Source organism: Phyllobates terribilis, unplaced genomic scaffold, assembly GCF_046119375.1.
Source record: "Phyllobates terribilis strain yellow unplaced genomic scaffold, ASM4611937v1 Scaffold_2__4_contigs__length_985480577, whole genome shotgun sequence".
Lineage (NCBI taxonomy): Eukaryota > Metazoa > Chordata > Amphibia > Anura > Dendrobatidae > Phyllobates > Phyllobates terribilis.
The window spans coordinates 298079067-298097212 of record NW_027362762.1 but is presented as its reverse complement, the minus strand read 5'-3'; the positions used below and the strand labels follow the sequence as shown (position 1 = coordinate 298097212).

At 38.7% G+C, this 18146-nt stretch overlaps 1 protein-coding gene across 1 annotated transcript in view; it reads left to right on the top strand.

Annotated features, from left to right (window-relative positions):
• The window catches only part of PCCA (propionyl-CoA carboxylase subunit alpha), a 578010-nt gene that overhangs the window by 558562 nt on the left and 1302 nt on the right, over positions 1-18146 (top strand). The window contains exon 23 of the mRNA XM_073670397.1: positions 9672-9749. Coding sequence (XP_073526498.1) covers positions 9672-9749 — 78 coding nt within the window. The remainder of the gene's footprint in view (positions 1-9671; positions 9750-18146) is intronic.

Genomic DNA, 18146 nt, shown 5'->3' with positions numbered 1-18146 from the left:
ATGAATAAGTGTATATATATATATATTATGCTGGGGGTTTGTTATAATACAAATGTAATTGTAAACGGATATTAACAGTTTTGTAGTTATAAGAGGCATATTTTAGTAAAATTAGGGTGATATTTATCCTCCATTTTTAACCAATTTCATTTTGACAGCGGTGATCAATCCTTTAATTAAATGCTCAGACAAAATGCAACGAGAAGCCAAGACATTTTTCAGTGAAGGGAAAAGGATATGTTAAAAATAATAAAAAGTTCATATATATCAAAGGTTTCAGCAAGGTACAGGAGGGAAGCAAGAGGTCACCTTCTGAAACTAGAGGGTGGGAGGCTCTCGGGAAATGTGAGGAAGTACTTCAAGGGAAGGGTGATGAATTCATGCTATTTACAGTGAGAGAATTCAGATCTGCTCAGAAAAGACACAAAGCTATCCTAAAAGGGTAAGGAACCAAAGGATATGAAATGCTCAGAATTTTCACAGCAGCCTAGGTGGGCCTCTTACATCTGCACTTTTGTATTGTCTCACTGTTTTGTATTCTAGGTCACAGATAAAATATCACCAGGAGAAGTTAACAGTTCAAGTATACTAAAGTCAATTCAGTCTAAGAAAGTTCCATCTCCGTGTGCGCATGTTTTATTAATAAATCATAGGATGTCATAATTTGCCACAATTGTGAAACTGAAGTTTACTTTTGTGCAATCCTATGTTTTACCCCCAACATGTCTATGAAAGGTTTAGACATCTGAAATTGTGAAAAAAATAATCTAAATACATATATTTTTAATTAAGTGATATTTATAAATTCACAGCATTGCAAATCCATAGAAATATCTCTTCCACTGTACACATTTTGCATTTCCCAAGGTAGAGTTTAGAGACCTGGAACCTTGCATAGCTGTGAAAGATGTACTACACCGGTTGTCTACGGCTTCCTTTTGTTTCTGTAATTGACTATGAATATTCTTTAAGGGAAATACATTTTTTTACCACATTTATTATATCATTTGGAGCAGGATCTACAGTTCAGTTGGAATTTTCCCTGTGGGAGCCATGTTAGTCAGTCTTTTACCTGCACAATGATGTTCAGTTTAATCATTGATGCGGGATCCTCTTAATTTCACAGATTTTGCGTTTTGAGTCCTGGCATACAGTTTAAAAATTTTGAGGGTTATCTTTGCCAAATTTTTTATTGTTCTTTGCTGAATAAATCCCCCAAAGTTAAATTTAAATACTTTGCTTCTGTATACTTCCTGTGAAGGGACTAGAAAGCAGACTGTAAAAAATTGATTCACCTTATCTTACATTGTGTGAAACCCATTTCTTCTGCTTATAGACAGTGGGAGATTCAAACAGTCAGCATGCCTGAGTGCAGAAGAACAGAGCGCTTTTGAATTGTTGTTATATTCAAGGCTGTGGACTCCAAGTCGTTCATGGTCTTTAATATCGATTTAATGAAGGAGCACAGTGCATCCAATCGCTGGATTGGGAATGAAGGATATATGTGTGTATGTATGGTTACCAAGAATGAGAAACATACATGTCAGACCTTTGTACTGTTTCCCTACTGAAGCAATTCAAAGTAAAGTTATCATTGTAAGAAAGTTGCATTGGGAGTGGGTGGGGGGTTGAATCCTTCAGCTCTTTCTCTTCTTTTGTTTCTAGGAAGATTTGGCATGGGTATTTTATTATATTCAGTAAAGCAGCCAGGCCAAAAGTCTTTAATGTGTCTCAGCAAAAAGCAAGGGGTCTACAAACTACTTTTGGGAGCCATTGATAGTTATTTACACAGATTAAATTGCACACAACATATCCCCATCCCCAATAATTTAATACTTTTCATATTATAATGACCTAATTTCTGTAAACATGAGTAGACTTAATTCCATAAATGAACCAACATAACTTATCAAAGCTAAACCTACTCATCATTATAAACCCCATTTAGTAGCAAAGGAATGCTACATGATTTCAAAAATTAAAATATGCTGAAATTAGCAAAAAAAAATATAGTAATAGGTTTCTTCTTTCTTGAAGACTATCGATATGAAGGTTGCATAAATTAAAGCCTCTTTACCGTACAGTTCAGCCTTTATAAGAATAAACTCAAAAATAGTATTCTATGTTTGGTTCACATCATTGTACTGTATCTGAAATCTCATTTAATTGATTTAATAATTTCTCACTTTTCTATCTTCATTTCTATTTCATTTCACCAATTCTTTTGACACTTTATCTCTCTGTGTAACTATTTTTTAACTTTAACAAGACTAACTGACTAAGGCTTAGTTCACATTGGTCTATTTTGGTCTGTTCTGTCTGGTTTTCATTGTATCTTTATGGTACATAATACTGAAGTCTGCTGTTCTATTAAAACATAAATAAAATTAACATTTTTTATCAATCCATTATACCATAAATTGATCATACCAGTCCTGGCTCCTGTAATAACAGCAGTCATGAACAGAGACTAAGACAATGATACATTTAAATCAATGAGCCTAGGATAAAGTTTGCCAGACACCTATAGTTTGACCATTATAACACATGAATGTTTTGTTAACGAAATCACTTGAATAATTACAACACTTTGAAATGATTAGAGTATTAATATCGGTTGATGACTAATATACCAAACAAGAACACACAATATATATCCCAGACACTAGCCTTTTTTAAGCTGTTATTTAGACTAAAGCTTGGTCTGTAGTCTTCTGCTCTTATATCTTCGTAATGTCCGTACCCAGCATCTTAAGTCTAGTAACCACAGTTTGCCAAGTCGCACCTTTTTATCCTTCATGTAAATGTGAATATCTTTGACCATGAACTTGCAGATATTCTACATGTTCCATAAGTTAATATCTGTGTGTGTGCATTATATATGTGTGTATATATATATATATATATATATATATATATACATATATATATATATATATTATATATATATATATATATATATATATATATATTATATATAAAAACCATTTTATATACTAAAAATACTTTTTATTGCTTGTACCAGTTTTCCTCCATAAACTCACACCAGGAGATTTCTCTCCATATCTTTCCAAGCTAGTGTTCAGATGCAATTTAGGACTGCCAGAAATGAGTTCTGTACTCTTTCTCCGACAGTCCCATAGACCGAGAATGGAGTAGAGCATACTCTCCTGCATTCAATTCAAGATTAAGCTCTGCCGAACCTGACTTCCGGAATCCAGAGCCTCAGTCTCAAAAATGCTGTGGGTCCTAGCAATCAGATCCTCCATGTTCAGTAAGTTATCCCCAATCCTATGGATAGCAAAATACCCCCCACTCGAAAAAAGAAAAAGAAATTGCCAATGGACCTAATCAAAATCTTTTTTTCAATTCACAATAAAGTGTGCAGAGACACACGACAATTTGGCCAATGAGGTGGCCTTTATTATTTTTTTAATTATTTTACTTGCTTACATAGCACCATCATATACTGCAGCACTTTACAGACATTATCTTTGCTGTCCCCATTGGGGCTCACAATTTACATTCCCTATCAGTAGGTCTTTGGAGTGTGGGAGGAAACCCATGCAAACACGGGGAGAACATACAGACTCCTTGCAGATGTTGTCCTTGGTGGGGTTCAAATCCAGGAGCTCATAGCCGTAAAGCGATAGTGTTGACCACTGAGCCAGGAAAAACCCGTGTTATAGAACAAAGCCTCAGGATTCCTGTCCCTTTTTCTATCCTCCATACATTCCAATTCTTCTTGGTGTTGAAGAGTAATCCACTGACAAACTGAGCTGCTAGTGAGGTGCTGTTTGACAAATCCATATGCCTATCAACTAGTCTGTCCGAGCTGGTTTAGCAGTATGCTGACAGCAAAGAAGGGAGAAAAAGAATTTGAATGCAGTTAAACTTTGCCAATCTCATTCTGGACTGCTGTGCTAAAGCGTAACAATTTTTTACATTTTTATTTCATAAATCAATAGTGCACATGAAAACAAGAAATTGTGTAATATATCTTGTCAGAGAAATCTGCTTCTTTCTGATCATTTTCAAAATGTTCAATCTCTGGGTAAAATTTGTGGTCAGTGAAGACAGATTTTTACATTGCTCAAAAAGGAGATGACAGCTGGTTTTTGTAAGATTCTATGTAGAAAGGAAGGGTGAGTTTGGAGCTCTGCCTCTTCATATAATCAGTAGCAACTTTCATCTCCTATCTGAGTAACGTAACAACAGAACAGTCTGTCTTCACTAAACACAGATTTAGGGTTATGTTCAGTAATAATCCGTTAGAACAGATCCAGCAGCAATGCGTTGACAAAAAAGTTGTGCAGACACAACTTTTTTGTCCGGCTAAATAAAAAAATTATTACAACTGAATCTGTTTGTTTTTTTTAACATTGAAGTCTAAGGAAAACAGATCCGTTAAATAGCCATCACACAGTTCTTAAAATATAACTGCTACACCGTTATTTTATTAAATATTATCCCCTTGAATCTGGACTTGTATTATGCTGCCCATATGGCAGCATTATAGTGGCGGGTTTGATTTAACTAAAATGTTTTGTTTAATAAAAAAAAAAAATAAAGGTGCAGAACGTGCCACAATAATAAAGTGCTAGACCCAGAACCATGAGCCTGAGGAATAGGAGCCTTTAACTACAATCTCAGACTTGTGAATTACAAATGGTGAGTTCTGCAATTGTCAAACTATCTTTGTGGCACACTTTAATTGATAACTAAGAAATTTAGCACAAATATTTTTTTTTTCTATTTACAAGAAAAAATGTAGGACAATGGACATTAGTAAATGTGAAAGTTTGCAATTAATTATTTGTTTTTACACAATTTATGGGATCCCGCTGTCAAGTTGATGCAGCAGTTATGTAAAACTTGTATATCTACATTATCCTGCTGAAAGAGCAACTTCTCCTTCCTGTCTCTATGGCCGTCTTCAGCTTTCACCTCTAAGTTTTCATCTTATAAATTTGTATGTTTGGCCTTGACTCTAAGTAACACAAAGTGACAGCTGCTTTCTAATCCTGTTAGCAGCCTTCTCAATCGAATGTCATGACAAATCTTGTCCTCCCACCTACTCCTTCTAAGCTAAAGAATAAGACGCAACAACATGTTTAGATGGGACACAAACGACCTGCGTTCAGCAGACGTTGACATCCAATTATTTAAAGATTTGTGCAGTTTAGCACTTGACAAGCATACCCAAGTTGTAGAACCTCAGAACATCTGTAAGATGGTGGAAAGAACCTTCCTTTGATGTAGTATTTACAGACGCTACGTCTTCATATTCTCACTTGTAATGTGCCCTGCATCCATGAAGAAGTTGTGATTGTACTTTCAATATAAAGGAATAGCAGATTCTTCTCTGGTCAGTTGTGACTGCTTGTTCCTAGGCAACAGTGTATAATTCATAGAAGCCTGAGCAGGTGGATGCAGATAGGAGGCCTTGCAGGATATCTCCTCAATTCTACATCTAGCACAAAAAAATCTTACAAGCATGGTGATAGCTTGGAAGGAAAACTGTTGAACAAGAAATATGTGGGATACAGCCAAAAAGGATGCGATACTATGCAGACATCAAGCAACCACAAAAGAAAATGATGTATGATATTCACTAATGACCTCTTTAACTATATACTGACCTACATTAAATTTATATATAAAATATATCTTTGTGTTTGCCATAGTTAATTACATGTAGAACTTGTTTTATGTAATTAGTACTTTAATGAATACAATATTGATCTAGAATATATTACCGTACATATTAAAATACGTAAAAATAAAGTCTCTTGTGTGTGTATACACATGTATATATTTGTGTGTGTATATATAATATATGCATGTAAGTGTGTGTGCATATACAATGTGTGTGTATAATATATATGTGTATATGTATAGATGAATATAATGTGTATATAATATATCTGTATATATGATGTTTGTGTGTGTGTCTATATCTATATTGTATATACACATTATATACATTATTCATATATATATATGCAATATACACACACACACACATAGTATATTCACACATTATATCCACACATATATATATATTTATATGATGTAAAGTTCATATTAAACTCAATACGTTGTATGGTTCCTTTATGTACTTGTTGTGCATGTTTGTATGCTTTGGTAGGGGTTATCTCTGCACAATGCAAAACATACAGAAACTATTCAGACATTGAAATGAAGGAAGATCTTATGGGGGAATTGCACCTTTACTACATGAGGCGTTGATGGTGGACTAAATTGTGGCCTAATGATGTGAGTCTATGACCCTGTGCTGAACAAACCAATTATATGTAGTGGTTCATCTTTAATCCTTTGATCTAGACAGGCAGTTGGGGTCAGACCTCTATGAGAGGGAAAAATAGCTTTGTCTAAATTGATGGAATGGGAAATAAAAGGGCCATCAGTGAGTTTTAAACTTAAAGTATGGCACAATTTTTTTCTCTTCTTTTTGGATGCATCAGTTTTATATTTTTCTTTGCTTAAAAAATAATTCTTTCCAGTGTGAACCAGGATGCAGGTAATTTAATATCACACAGTGCATGTAATGTTTTTAAATAAGGAAAAATCAGTTTGTACACAGTTAAATTTAATGCAACACGCTTATGTGAAAATGTGAAAGTTAACTGGAAATCCGGGTAGAGCGCAGGGCTTTAATTCAGAGCCCAAGATGCATATTAAACTCTCACACCTGTGTCCACCCCAAAAAATCTGTAATTGAAGGATTTCCACTTATGAAGGAAAATCAGCAGGGTTGATATTGATCCATCTTTTTAGGGGGCCAGAGTGCAGCAGAAGGTGATACTGTGGAAGGGCCCCATACGCCCTCTGTTTTTCTGCCAAATTAGGCAGAAGGTTCAGAGAGTAGGAGAACAAAAGGCTGGTCTTATTCCATAGTGCAGCTTTATCCCAACCATCACCACCCCCCTTACTGAAAACTGCTTTTTTTTCACCTACTTGTTTCATAATGGTGAGCTGCCTGCTCCTGCATTGGAACAGTTACTGTTGAAATAGGCAGGAAACAGTTTTGTTTTAATTGCTAAAATGATTCGGAAGTGCTTCATGCGCTGCTTCTATACAGCAGGTGCTGTGCATTAATTGGCCTGTGCAGGCCTGACCCAAGGTCCCTTGCAGCGGGCCCAATTTTAGGCAGAGTTTAAATCACTTATTTATTAAATTGTATAACCTGGCGTACATGAGTGCTTGCAAGTATTTTATTTCATGGTCTGCAGTTTCTAATGTCATGTGGGTTTGGAAACTTGTGTTTCTTTGGTAATGTATTATCAGCAGGTAAGCTCTAAATACCATCCATCAGGAGCTAATTTTTTACCTAGATACTCTAATGACTGATGAACCTGTCTTTAGTACGAATGTTTAGCACAGTAGAGAGCCATATGCCCCTGGCACAGGTTCCTATGTATTTCTTTAGTAGAACAGATTAAGACAGAAATTAAATTCTAGTAAGTTTCTTGTAGTCCTATTTTTTGCTCATATAAATATATATAGCAAGGTATTGTAAGAAATCTGATATTTTTTTACTGTAAGAAGCTACGAAATATACACGCGACGATATATAGTAGCTATTCCTGCTCAGCCTTGACAGAACGGCATCATGCTTTGTTGCTTTCCGTCTGCTTCGGCCAGACCTTAGCACATTAGAAGTCCCTCCCCTGTGTGGGAAGACCACAGCTGTTACTGTAAATCTCATCCAGTAACTGTATCACCCCATTTTGTGGCTCTGAAGGATGAAATTGAGAAATGGAGCACTGTGCAGTCATCCTTCACGTCTGCAATTTTAGCCTTTGCATTTCATTTTCATGCTTTTATTCCAAAGCAAATGGCAACAGAGTCCTTGATAAATGTCCGCCATTCCCTTCTATGCTTTTACTATTCTGTGCCTCATGATTCCAGCCTTGCTGTGTGACAACTTTGATACGCATATGGACAGAAGAGACAGGGAGCTGGGGCACAGTGCAGTCAGTGAGAAGTTCTTGAAGTCATGTGTGATTACTTGCTTACTGTGGTATTTGTACTCCGGAACCTTTTCCTAAACTTGACAGGTGCTTTAATTAGATACAAAAAGAAGTTTACATCATTAGCACAACAAAGTCAATGATGAGCCTGCAGACAATCCTCCGGGGAAGTGTGTCTCTGAAAATGAAAAGGACTTGATAGATTTCCATATCATTTATAACTCCCCTAATTGCATTTGGAAGGCTTGCCAATAAAATGGAAAATTGGCAGCCTATATCCATTATAGTAATTTTGCCAACCATGGCAAGCAGCTGGCTTTACTGGATTTTATTCCCCCCACCCATAATTAATCATCAGCTGGAGATGTCTGAAACTTCAGATTGAGGCAATGCTGCGTCACATCCACATTCCCTTTAAAATGCAAAAAAAAAAAAAAAAACGGCTCAGTATATGTACTGACGGCTCCTTTAAAGCCAACTCATTTAGGTACAAGGCAAACTGCCGCTTAATGAGTGTTACTTTGAAAATCGGATGTGAATGTGACCTCTGACTCTCCCATGTCAAAGGAAAGAACTCTGCAAGCTGGATGAAAGATGCAGGATGGAGGGCTGCAAACTTTACTCCAATTAGACAAGGAGCATGGAAGTACATCAGCACAGATTGGGTTTATCAGAGAGACTTGTAGGGATTGTGACTATTTAGTAGGAGTAGCAGTGAAAGCCGCCTGTCACATCGATTTGGGTTGTGTTCAATGATTTATGTTTCTTTGTAGAATATGGCTCAAACGAATCTGTTCTTAAAGTGAAGGCAGGTGGCTTGTTTTACTTTACACTCTTCTCACTATTTTTATGTCTGTGCCTTTAAATTTAAGTCCTTTAGGATGTGGGTTAGAATTGTCATACATGTGACAATTTGTAGTCCAGGTCTTGTTAGCTAGTGAATATTTCCACTTTGTCCTGATTTATTCAATAGCAAGACACAAACATCAAGATTAAAGTACAGAATAATTCTACATCTGACAGGACCATTATCAATGTAGTTGATGACAACCACATTCTTCAAGCTGAAGAATATACGATGCTAGCTCTTGGGTGCACAGTTTATTTCTGTGCTATGATTTTGGTTTTCCATCAGAAGCTGAAAGCATCTGTCATCTTTACTGTTCGGGTCATCATAGGTTATGACTGTAGCAGATTTGGATCAGAGCAGTGTGGACAAACAACACCTCCAACGTATGTTCAGTAAGTTCCATCTTCCAGGACAGCATGATATCTCACATTTCCATCACAAACACCCAGGAAATGCTAATTAAAGCCTCAGCCCCAGACATTTTCATAAACTCTTCAATGTGTCGCTCCTTCTTGGCTTTAATCCTTTCTCATTCCTTTTTTTTATCCATGGGTTCATAGTGGTCTTATTGTTTTATTGTTAGCGTGATGGGCAGCTCTGAAACTGTGTCTGTTTCAGATTTACTTACTACCATGTATATTCAACAGAACATACCTTTCTGCACCCATTATGTATAAAAATACAGAAAACCTTATTCTTAAAACAACTATATAACGTACATTGTATTTCTATCCCATTACACCTTGGTTTCAACATTTTTTGTGTGTTCAGTGTAAGTGGGTTTGTCACTTATCCCATTAATACCAGTACTTGTGTTGTGATAGGTTTCTGAGGGACAAGAAATTTGTGTAATCGAAGCGATGAAGATGCAGAACAGCATGACTGCTGCTAAAACTGCAAAGGTACTGTGGTTCCCCATTTTTTTAAATTTTGTTTTGTGCATTGTGCATCATTGTGCATGATGAGCATGAAATAAAACATGTATATCTAGTGGTGTGTTAAAATGTATTGGATCTGATTTTATCAACTGTACATAAATATATGATAAGGTCAGAGATACCTGGGGGTTGAGGAACAATGTTAGAACATGTATCAAAATTAAAATGGTCAGACAATGAGGATCTCCACAGATACATGTCCCAGCGTTGTAATATTCTACTAGAGGTAATTACAGGTGCATCTCACTAAATTAGTATATCATCAAAAAGTTAATTTATTTCAGTTCTTCAATACAAAAAGTGAAACTCATATTGTTATGATCTGCAACATGTACTAAGGAAAGATAGGGGAAAGCTGTCCCTACAGTAAGACTAAGCTGAATCCCTACAATGTAGCGGGCTGCCTGTTCCTAGTGAACAGACCCGCCTTAGTCCTCGGCTAGACTGAACGAAGACCTATAGAATTAAGGGAGGGGTCCCTAAAAGAACGAAGGACTGGGACAAAAATGGGACACCTCCTAAACAGAGAAGTTGTTGCAGAATACAAAAAGACAAACTGACAAAAATGTACTAGAGGTCCCAGAGGACCAAGCGACTTGACAGAGAAAGGCACCGAAGCACCAGGCTAGAGAAACAGTCAAACACTGAAGTCCAGCACAGCCACAAGGACGGAGCTGGAATATAAAGGCAGATGGTCACGTGACCGTAAAACACAAGATGGAAAAAATAAACAGGAAGGTTCTAACAGTACCCCCTCTTTTATGAGGATCCTCCAGATCCTCCAGGCCCAGGCCTATCCGGAAACCTCCTGTGGAAAGCTTTAACAAGCCTAGGAGCAGAGACATCATCCGTCCTTACCCAGGAGTTGTCTTCGGGACCAAAACCCTTCCAGGAGACAAGATACTGTAATCTCCCTCTATGCCATCTAGAATTCAAGATATGAGAAATTTCATATTCGCCGTCTTCCACAACAGGAGGAACTGTGACACTGGCGTCCCTATCAGATACATCAGCCTTTTTCAACAAAGAAACATGAAACACAGGATTAATCTTCCAGGAAGTAGGGACATCCAACCTGACAGCAGATGGGTTAACAACCTGAAGCACTTTAAATGGACCCACAAACTTAGGACCCAGTTTTTTAGAGGGAATCCTCAACCGCAGGTTGTTCGAGGACAACCAAACCATATCACTCACAGTAAACAAAACCTCCTTACGTTTCCTGTCAAAATACTTCTTGGACTTCTTGTTAGCCTCTTGAAGGTTGCAATGTACATTAGTCCAAACTCTCTCCAAATCACCGGAAAAATTCTTCTTCTCCGGCACCGCCGACCCCAATTTGGAGAACAAACCAAAAGACGGATGTCTCCCAGTACAACAAAAAAAAGAACACCCAGCAGAGGAGGATGTATGATTAAGAGGAAATTATGCGAGAGGCAGAAACTCAGACCACACCTCTTGATTGTCCGCCACAAAACAGCGCAAAAACTGTTCAACATCCTGGTTCTTTCTTTCAGTCTGTCCATTAGACTGAGGATGGTAACCAGACGAAAATGACAAATGGACTCCTAACCTGTCACAAAAAGCACGCCAGAAGCGAGCCACAAACTGAGGTCCTCTATCAGAAACAATATCCGTGGGAACGCCATGGAGCTTGACAATCTCCTTAACAAACGTCTTAGCGAGTGTCTTGGCGCAGGGCACCTTAATGAATGGAACCAAATGACACATCTTACTAAAACGGTCCACAACCACCCAGATGACAGTAAAACCCTCGGACACAGAAAGATCAGTAATAAAATCCATTGTGAGATGCATCCAAGGTGCACTAGGAACCTCCAGAGGGCAAAGCAACCCCGCAGCAGGAGTATGTGAAGCCTTTGACCTAGCATACACAGTACACTGACGCACCCACTTGATGACTTCCTTCTGTCATCCAGGCCACCAAAAACTGCGACTGATAAGTCTCTTAGCCTTCGAAATTCCTGGATGACCTGCCAACCGAGACTCATGACACTCCACAAACAAATCTCTCCTAAAGGCTCTAGGCACGAACAACCTCACATGGGGAGTGTTAGATGGAGCATCATCTTGAGCTTTCAGAATCCCATTCTCCAAAACGGAGTACAATGCCGCCACCACAACTCCTTTCTGTAAAATGCTCTCCTCCTCCTTGGCACCGACTGTAGGAGAGAAGCTGCGAGATAAAGCATCGGCTTTAACATTCTTAGTACCAGGGATATAGGTAACAGAAAAATGAAACCGAGAAAAAAAAAGTGCCCACCTAGCTTGACGGGCATTCAAGCGCTTGGCAGCATCCAGATAGATCAAATTCTTATGATCTGTGAAAACCTGAATAGGAAATCTAGCGCCTTCCAAAAATGACGCCAATGTTCAAACGCAAGTTTAATAGCCAGCAACTCCCAATTTCCAACATCATAATTCAGTTCGGTTTCCGAATTTTTTTTTGAAAAGAAGGCACAAGGATGTACTCCACCCTTGTTCTCCTGAGACAAAACTGCTCCGACCCCCACCAATGAAGCATCGACCTTGACCAAAAAAGGCTTGGTCTCATCAGGCTGCATAAGGATGGGGGCAGAACTGAACCTCTCTTTGAGATACTCAAACGCTTCAATGGCCACAGTAGTCCACTGGGCCGTATTCGCACCTTTCCTAGTGAGATCGGTTAGAGGTTTAACAATTACAGAAAAATTCTTAATGAATTTCCTGTAATAATTGGCAAAACCCAAAAATCTCTGTATAGATTTCAAACCAATAGGCCTAGGCCATTCCTGCACAGCCTGAACCTTCACAGGGTCCATCTCAAAGCCCTCGCTGGAGACCATGTAGCCCAAAAAACTAATTTTCTGCACAGCGAACTCACATTTCTCCAGCTTAGCAAAGAGTGAATTATCACTCAATAACTGCAAAACTTCACGTACACTCTGCCAATGGGACTCTAGATCTGGTAAGTAAATCAAAATATCATCCAAATACACAACCACATTCTTACCAATTAAAGGTCTCAGGATGTCATTAATAAGGTTCTGAAAAAATGCAGGTGGATTGGTAAGACCAAAAGGCATCACCAGATTCTCAAAATGACCTACCAGAGTGTTAAAGGCAGTTTTCCATTCATCACCCTCCTTCACTCGTAACAAATTGTATGCCCCCCAGAGATCAATTTTTGAGAACCACTTGGCTCCCACTAACTGGTTAAACAAGTCAGGAATTAACGGCAATGGGTAGGAATTGCGTATGGTAATCTTATTAATTTCATGAAAATCCAGACATGGACGTAAACCGCCGTCCATTTTTTTAACAAAGAAAAATCCATCTGCCACAGGCGACTTAGAAGGTCTAATGTGGCCAGCAGCCAGGCTAGTCTGTATGTACTACTCCAAGGCCTTTCTTTCAGGGATAGTCAGATTAAACAAGCGACTCTTGGGAAGAGTAGCTCCCGGAACAAACTCAATGGCGCAATCATAATCCCTATGAGGAGGTAAAACTTGCGACTGCTCCTCCGAAAAAACCCTCCAAAAATTTTGAATAGGTACCAGTAATTCCCCTTTTTCCACAGCTGCAATGTGACCATTACAACATTTATCATAGCAGTGCAGATTGTGCAGTTTTAACCAAGGCAATCCTAGAACATCTGGAGAGGGTAAATTATCTAAAACAACCAAGTCCAAAATTTGTTGGTGAACTCCATTGATAGTGAGGGGAAATGCAGCAGTCTTGTGAGTAATACATTTCAAAGGAGTGTTATCAATTGCAATCACAGAAATAGGTGATGACAAAGGTTTGGATTTCAATTTAAGGTTTTCCAAAAACCCTTTATCAATCACATTAAGTGTTAAACCACAATCCACAAATACCTGAAATTCAATCAAATCTCTCTGCAAAGTAGTACTCCCAGAAAGAAATACTCCTACAGGGCGTAAACAAGCTATACGGGCTTAACTGACCTTTTTTTTTTTCTTAAACGACGCTCACGATACTTAATCAAATGGTCAGCTTTACCATAATAAAGACACAATCCCTCGGTAAACCTCCGGTCTCTTTCCTGAGAGCGGAGTGACATCGCCCCAACCTCCATCGGTTCTCCGCCGTCAGGGCAGATTTTCTGGGGACTAGGAACTGACATTACAGGAGTCTTTACCTCATTGAGCCTGCACCTCAGTCTCCTGTCTATACGAACAGCTAACTGCATGGCATCCTGCAGAGTCTCAGGTGCAGGAAATGCAATTAAAAAATCCTTAACCCTTTCACTCAGACCAGCAAGAAATAAACATCTCAGCGCAGGATCATTCCACTTAACTTCTGAAGCCCATCTCCTGAAGTGTGTGCAATAATTTTCAACATTATCAGACCCCTGATTCAAACATCTGAGTTCTTATTCAGCAGATGAGATTCGATCAGGATCGTGATATAATAGCCCCATAGCGGAAAAAAATTCTTCAACAGACCTTAAACACGGATCATTAGGCTGGGGAGAAAAGGCCCACCCCTGTGGTTCATTGCGCAAAAGTGACATAATAACATTTTTTTGCAATGTAATAATAAATGACACAGGGAAAAAGTATTGAACATATGAAGAGGGTGGTGCCAAAAGCCATGTAAAGTCTTGACACCAGCAGAAATCTATCAGTAATTAGAAAGCAGTGCTGTCACTTTGTGAAAAATATCAGCTGATTCAACTAATAGTTGAATGTCTCATTACCAAGGTGCCATGCAAGAAACATCTCATGATGGGTAAAACCAGTGAGCTGTCTCAAGACCTTAGCAACATAGTGATCGCATTGGTTACAGAAGAATTTCTAAACTACTGAAGGTTCCAGTGAGCACTGTTGGGGCCATAATCCGGAAGTGGAAGGAACACCATTTCACCACAAACTGGTCACAACTAGGTAATCCCTGCAAGATTTCAGACGAAGGAGTGAAAATAATTTCCAGAAGAGTTGTCCAAGAGCCAAGGACCACCTGTGGAGAGCTACATAAAGATCAAAAATCAGCAGGTACAATTGTTTCAAAGAAAACAATAAGTAATGCACTCAACCACCATGGCCTGTATGCACACTCACCATGTAAGATTCCATTGCTGAACAAAAAGCATGTTCGAGAGCGTTTAAAGTTTGCTCAACAACATCTAGACAATCCTGTGATATACTGGAAGAATATAGTCTGGTCAGATGAGACCAAAATTTAACTCTTTGGATGCCATAATATGTGCCAACTTTGGAGGCTATAAGGCACTGCATATCACCCCAAAAAAACACAATACCAACAGTGAAGTTTAGAGGTGGGAACATCTTGGTGTGGGGGCTGTTTTTCAGCATACGGCACCGGCATACTTCATATAATTGAAGGAAGGATGAATGGACAAATGTACCGAGACTTTCTTGATAAAAAAAAATCTCCTGCCATCTACCAGAATGATGAAACAAGGGTGGATATTTCAGCAAATCAATGATCCTAAACACACAGCCAAGTAAACTCTCAATTGGTTCCAAAGAAAGAAACAAAAGCTGCTAGTATGGATGGAACTAAAGCTCAGAGATCATAGAAGGAGCCCACGGATCGTTAAGGATATGAAAAGTGTTTGTGTGGAGAATGGGCAAAATCACACCTTAGCAATGCATGCAACAAGTTTCTCCATAGAGTAGGCTTCTTGAAGCTGTCATCACCAACAAAGGTTTTTGTACGAAGTATTACATTTCAGTAAGCAAGCATGGTCAATACTTTTTTCCCTGTGTCATTTCTCATCATTACACATAATTTATGGACATATATTCTTTGACTTCTTTGCCTGGATTGGATGAGTTGTCACCGACATCTGGTGAGAATTTCATGTTGATGGCACCTTTAGAAATATATTTACTTAGAAAATTGGTAACGTATTCAATACTTATTTCTCCCCATGTCTGTGTGTGTGTGTATATATGTATATGTATGTATATATATATATATATATATATATATATATATATATATATATATACACATATACAGGGTGGTCCAAAAGTAGGTGGACAGAAAGTGTAATAAGGTTATGAAGGGGGAGATTTATTAAACACTGAATTGCAGCCGCCTGTCTGGATCATTCTCCAATAAACCATGAATTAGACGTGGACGATAAGCTTTCCACCCAATAGATTTCAGGATTTGCATGATAGAAGCTCGTGAAATTCCCAATTCCAAAGAAGCTCTTCTGGTGGACTTTTTTGGACTCTGAACAAAAGTTTCAGCAACAAGTTGTTTATTATCTTCTGTACAGACTGTTTTGGGTCAACCAGTTTTTGGAGCACTAAGGATTGAGCCAGTGGCATTGAATTTGTCACGAATGCGGTAAATGGTTTGTCTCTTTGGGGCTTGAGTACCAAATGTTTCAACCCAATTTGCTCTAACGGTTTCAGCATTTTGAGATTTCCAATACTCTGTTAAAATCCATTTTCTTTGATCTGTATTTAAATTATTTGCCATTGTGTTATCTGAATTATCTGAAAAGAAAACAGATTTGGGGGAGATCTATCTGTGAAAACTAGATCTGTGAAACGGGCTCAGTTGCCCTTAGCAACCAATCAAATTCCACCTTTCATTTTCCAAAGAGTCTGTGAGGAATGAAAAGTGGAATCTGATTGGTTGCTAAGGGCAACTGAGCCAGTTTCACTTTACACCATGTTTGATAAATCTCCCCCTTCATAACCTTATTACACTTTCTGTCCACCTACTTTTGGACCACCCCTTATATATATGTGTGTGTATGTATGTATGTATGTATATATATATATATACAGTACAGACCAAAAGTTTGGACACACCTTCTCATTTAAAGATTTTTCTGTATTCTCATGACTATGAAAATTGTACATTCACACTCAAGGCATCAAAACTATGAATTAACACATGTGGAATTATATACTTAACAAAAAAGTGTGAAACAACTGAAAATATGTCTTATATTCTAGGTTCTTCAAAGTAGCCACCTTTTGCTTTGATGACTGCTTTGCACACTCTCGGCATTCTCTTGATGAGCTTCAAGAGGTAGTCACTGGAAATGGTTTTCACTTCACAGGTGTGCCCTGTCAGGTTTAATAAGTGGGATTTCTTGCCTTATAAATGGGGTTGGGACCATCAGTTGTGTTGTGCAGAAGTCTGGTGGATACACAGCTGATAGTCCTACTGAATAGACTGTTAGAATTTGTATTATGTCAAGAAAAAAGCAGTATGTATTATGTCAAGAAAAAAGCAGTAAAGAAAAACGAGTGGCCATCATTACTTTAAGAAATGAAGGTCAGTCAGTGCGAAAAATTGGGAAAACTTTGAAAATGTCCTCAAGTGCAGTTGCAAAACCCATCAAGCGCTACAAAGAAACTGTCTCACATGAGGACCGCCCCAGGAAAGGAAGACCAAGAGTCACCTCTGCTTCTGAGGATAAGTTTATCCGAGTCACCAGCCTCAGAAATCGCAGGTTAACAGCAGCTCAGATTAGAGACCCGGTCAATGCCACACAGAGTTCTAGCAGCAGACACATCTCTACAACAACTGTTAATAGGAGACTTTGTGCAGCAGGCCTTCATGGTAAAATAGCGGCTAGAAAACCACTGCTAAGGACAGGCAACAAGCAGAAGAGACTTGTTTGGGCTAAAGAACACAAGGAATGGACATTAGACCAGTGGAAATCTGTGCTTTGGTCTGATGAGTCCAAATTCGAGATCTTTGGTTCCAACCACCGTGTCTTCGTGCGACGCAGAAAAGGTGAACGGATGGACTCTACATGCCTGGTTCCCACCGTGAAGCATGGAGGAGGAGGTGTGATGGTGTGGGGGTGCTTTGCTGGTGACACTGTTGGGGATTTATTCAAAATTGAAGGCATACTGAAGCAGCATGGCTACCACAGCATCTTGCAGCGGCATGCTATTCCATCCGGTTTGCTTTTAGTTGGACCATCATTTATTTTTCAACAGGACAATGACCCCAAACACACCTCCAGGCTGTGTAAGGGCTATTTGACCAAGAAGGAGAGTGATGGGGTGCTACGCCAGATGACCTGGCCTCCACAGTCACCAGACCTGAACCCAACCGAGATGGTTTCGGGTGAGCTGGACCGCAGAGTGAAGGCAAAAGGGCCAACAAGTGCTAAGCATCTTTGGGAACTCCTTCAAGATTGTTGGAAGACCATTTCCGGTGACTACCTCTTGAAGCTCATCAAGAGAATGCCAAGAGTGTGCAAAGCAGTCATCAAAGCAAAAGGTGGCTATTTTGAAGAACCTAGAATATAAGACATATTTTCAGTTGTTTCACACTTTTTTGTTACGTATATATTTCCACATGTGTTAATTCATAGTTTTGATGCCTTCA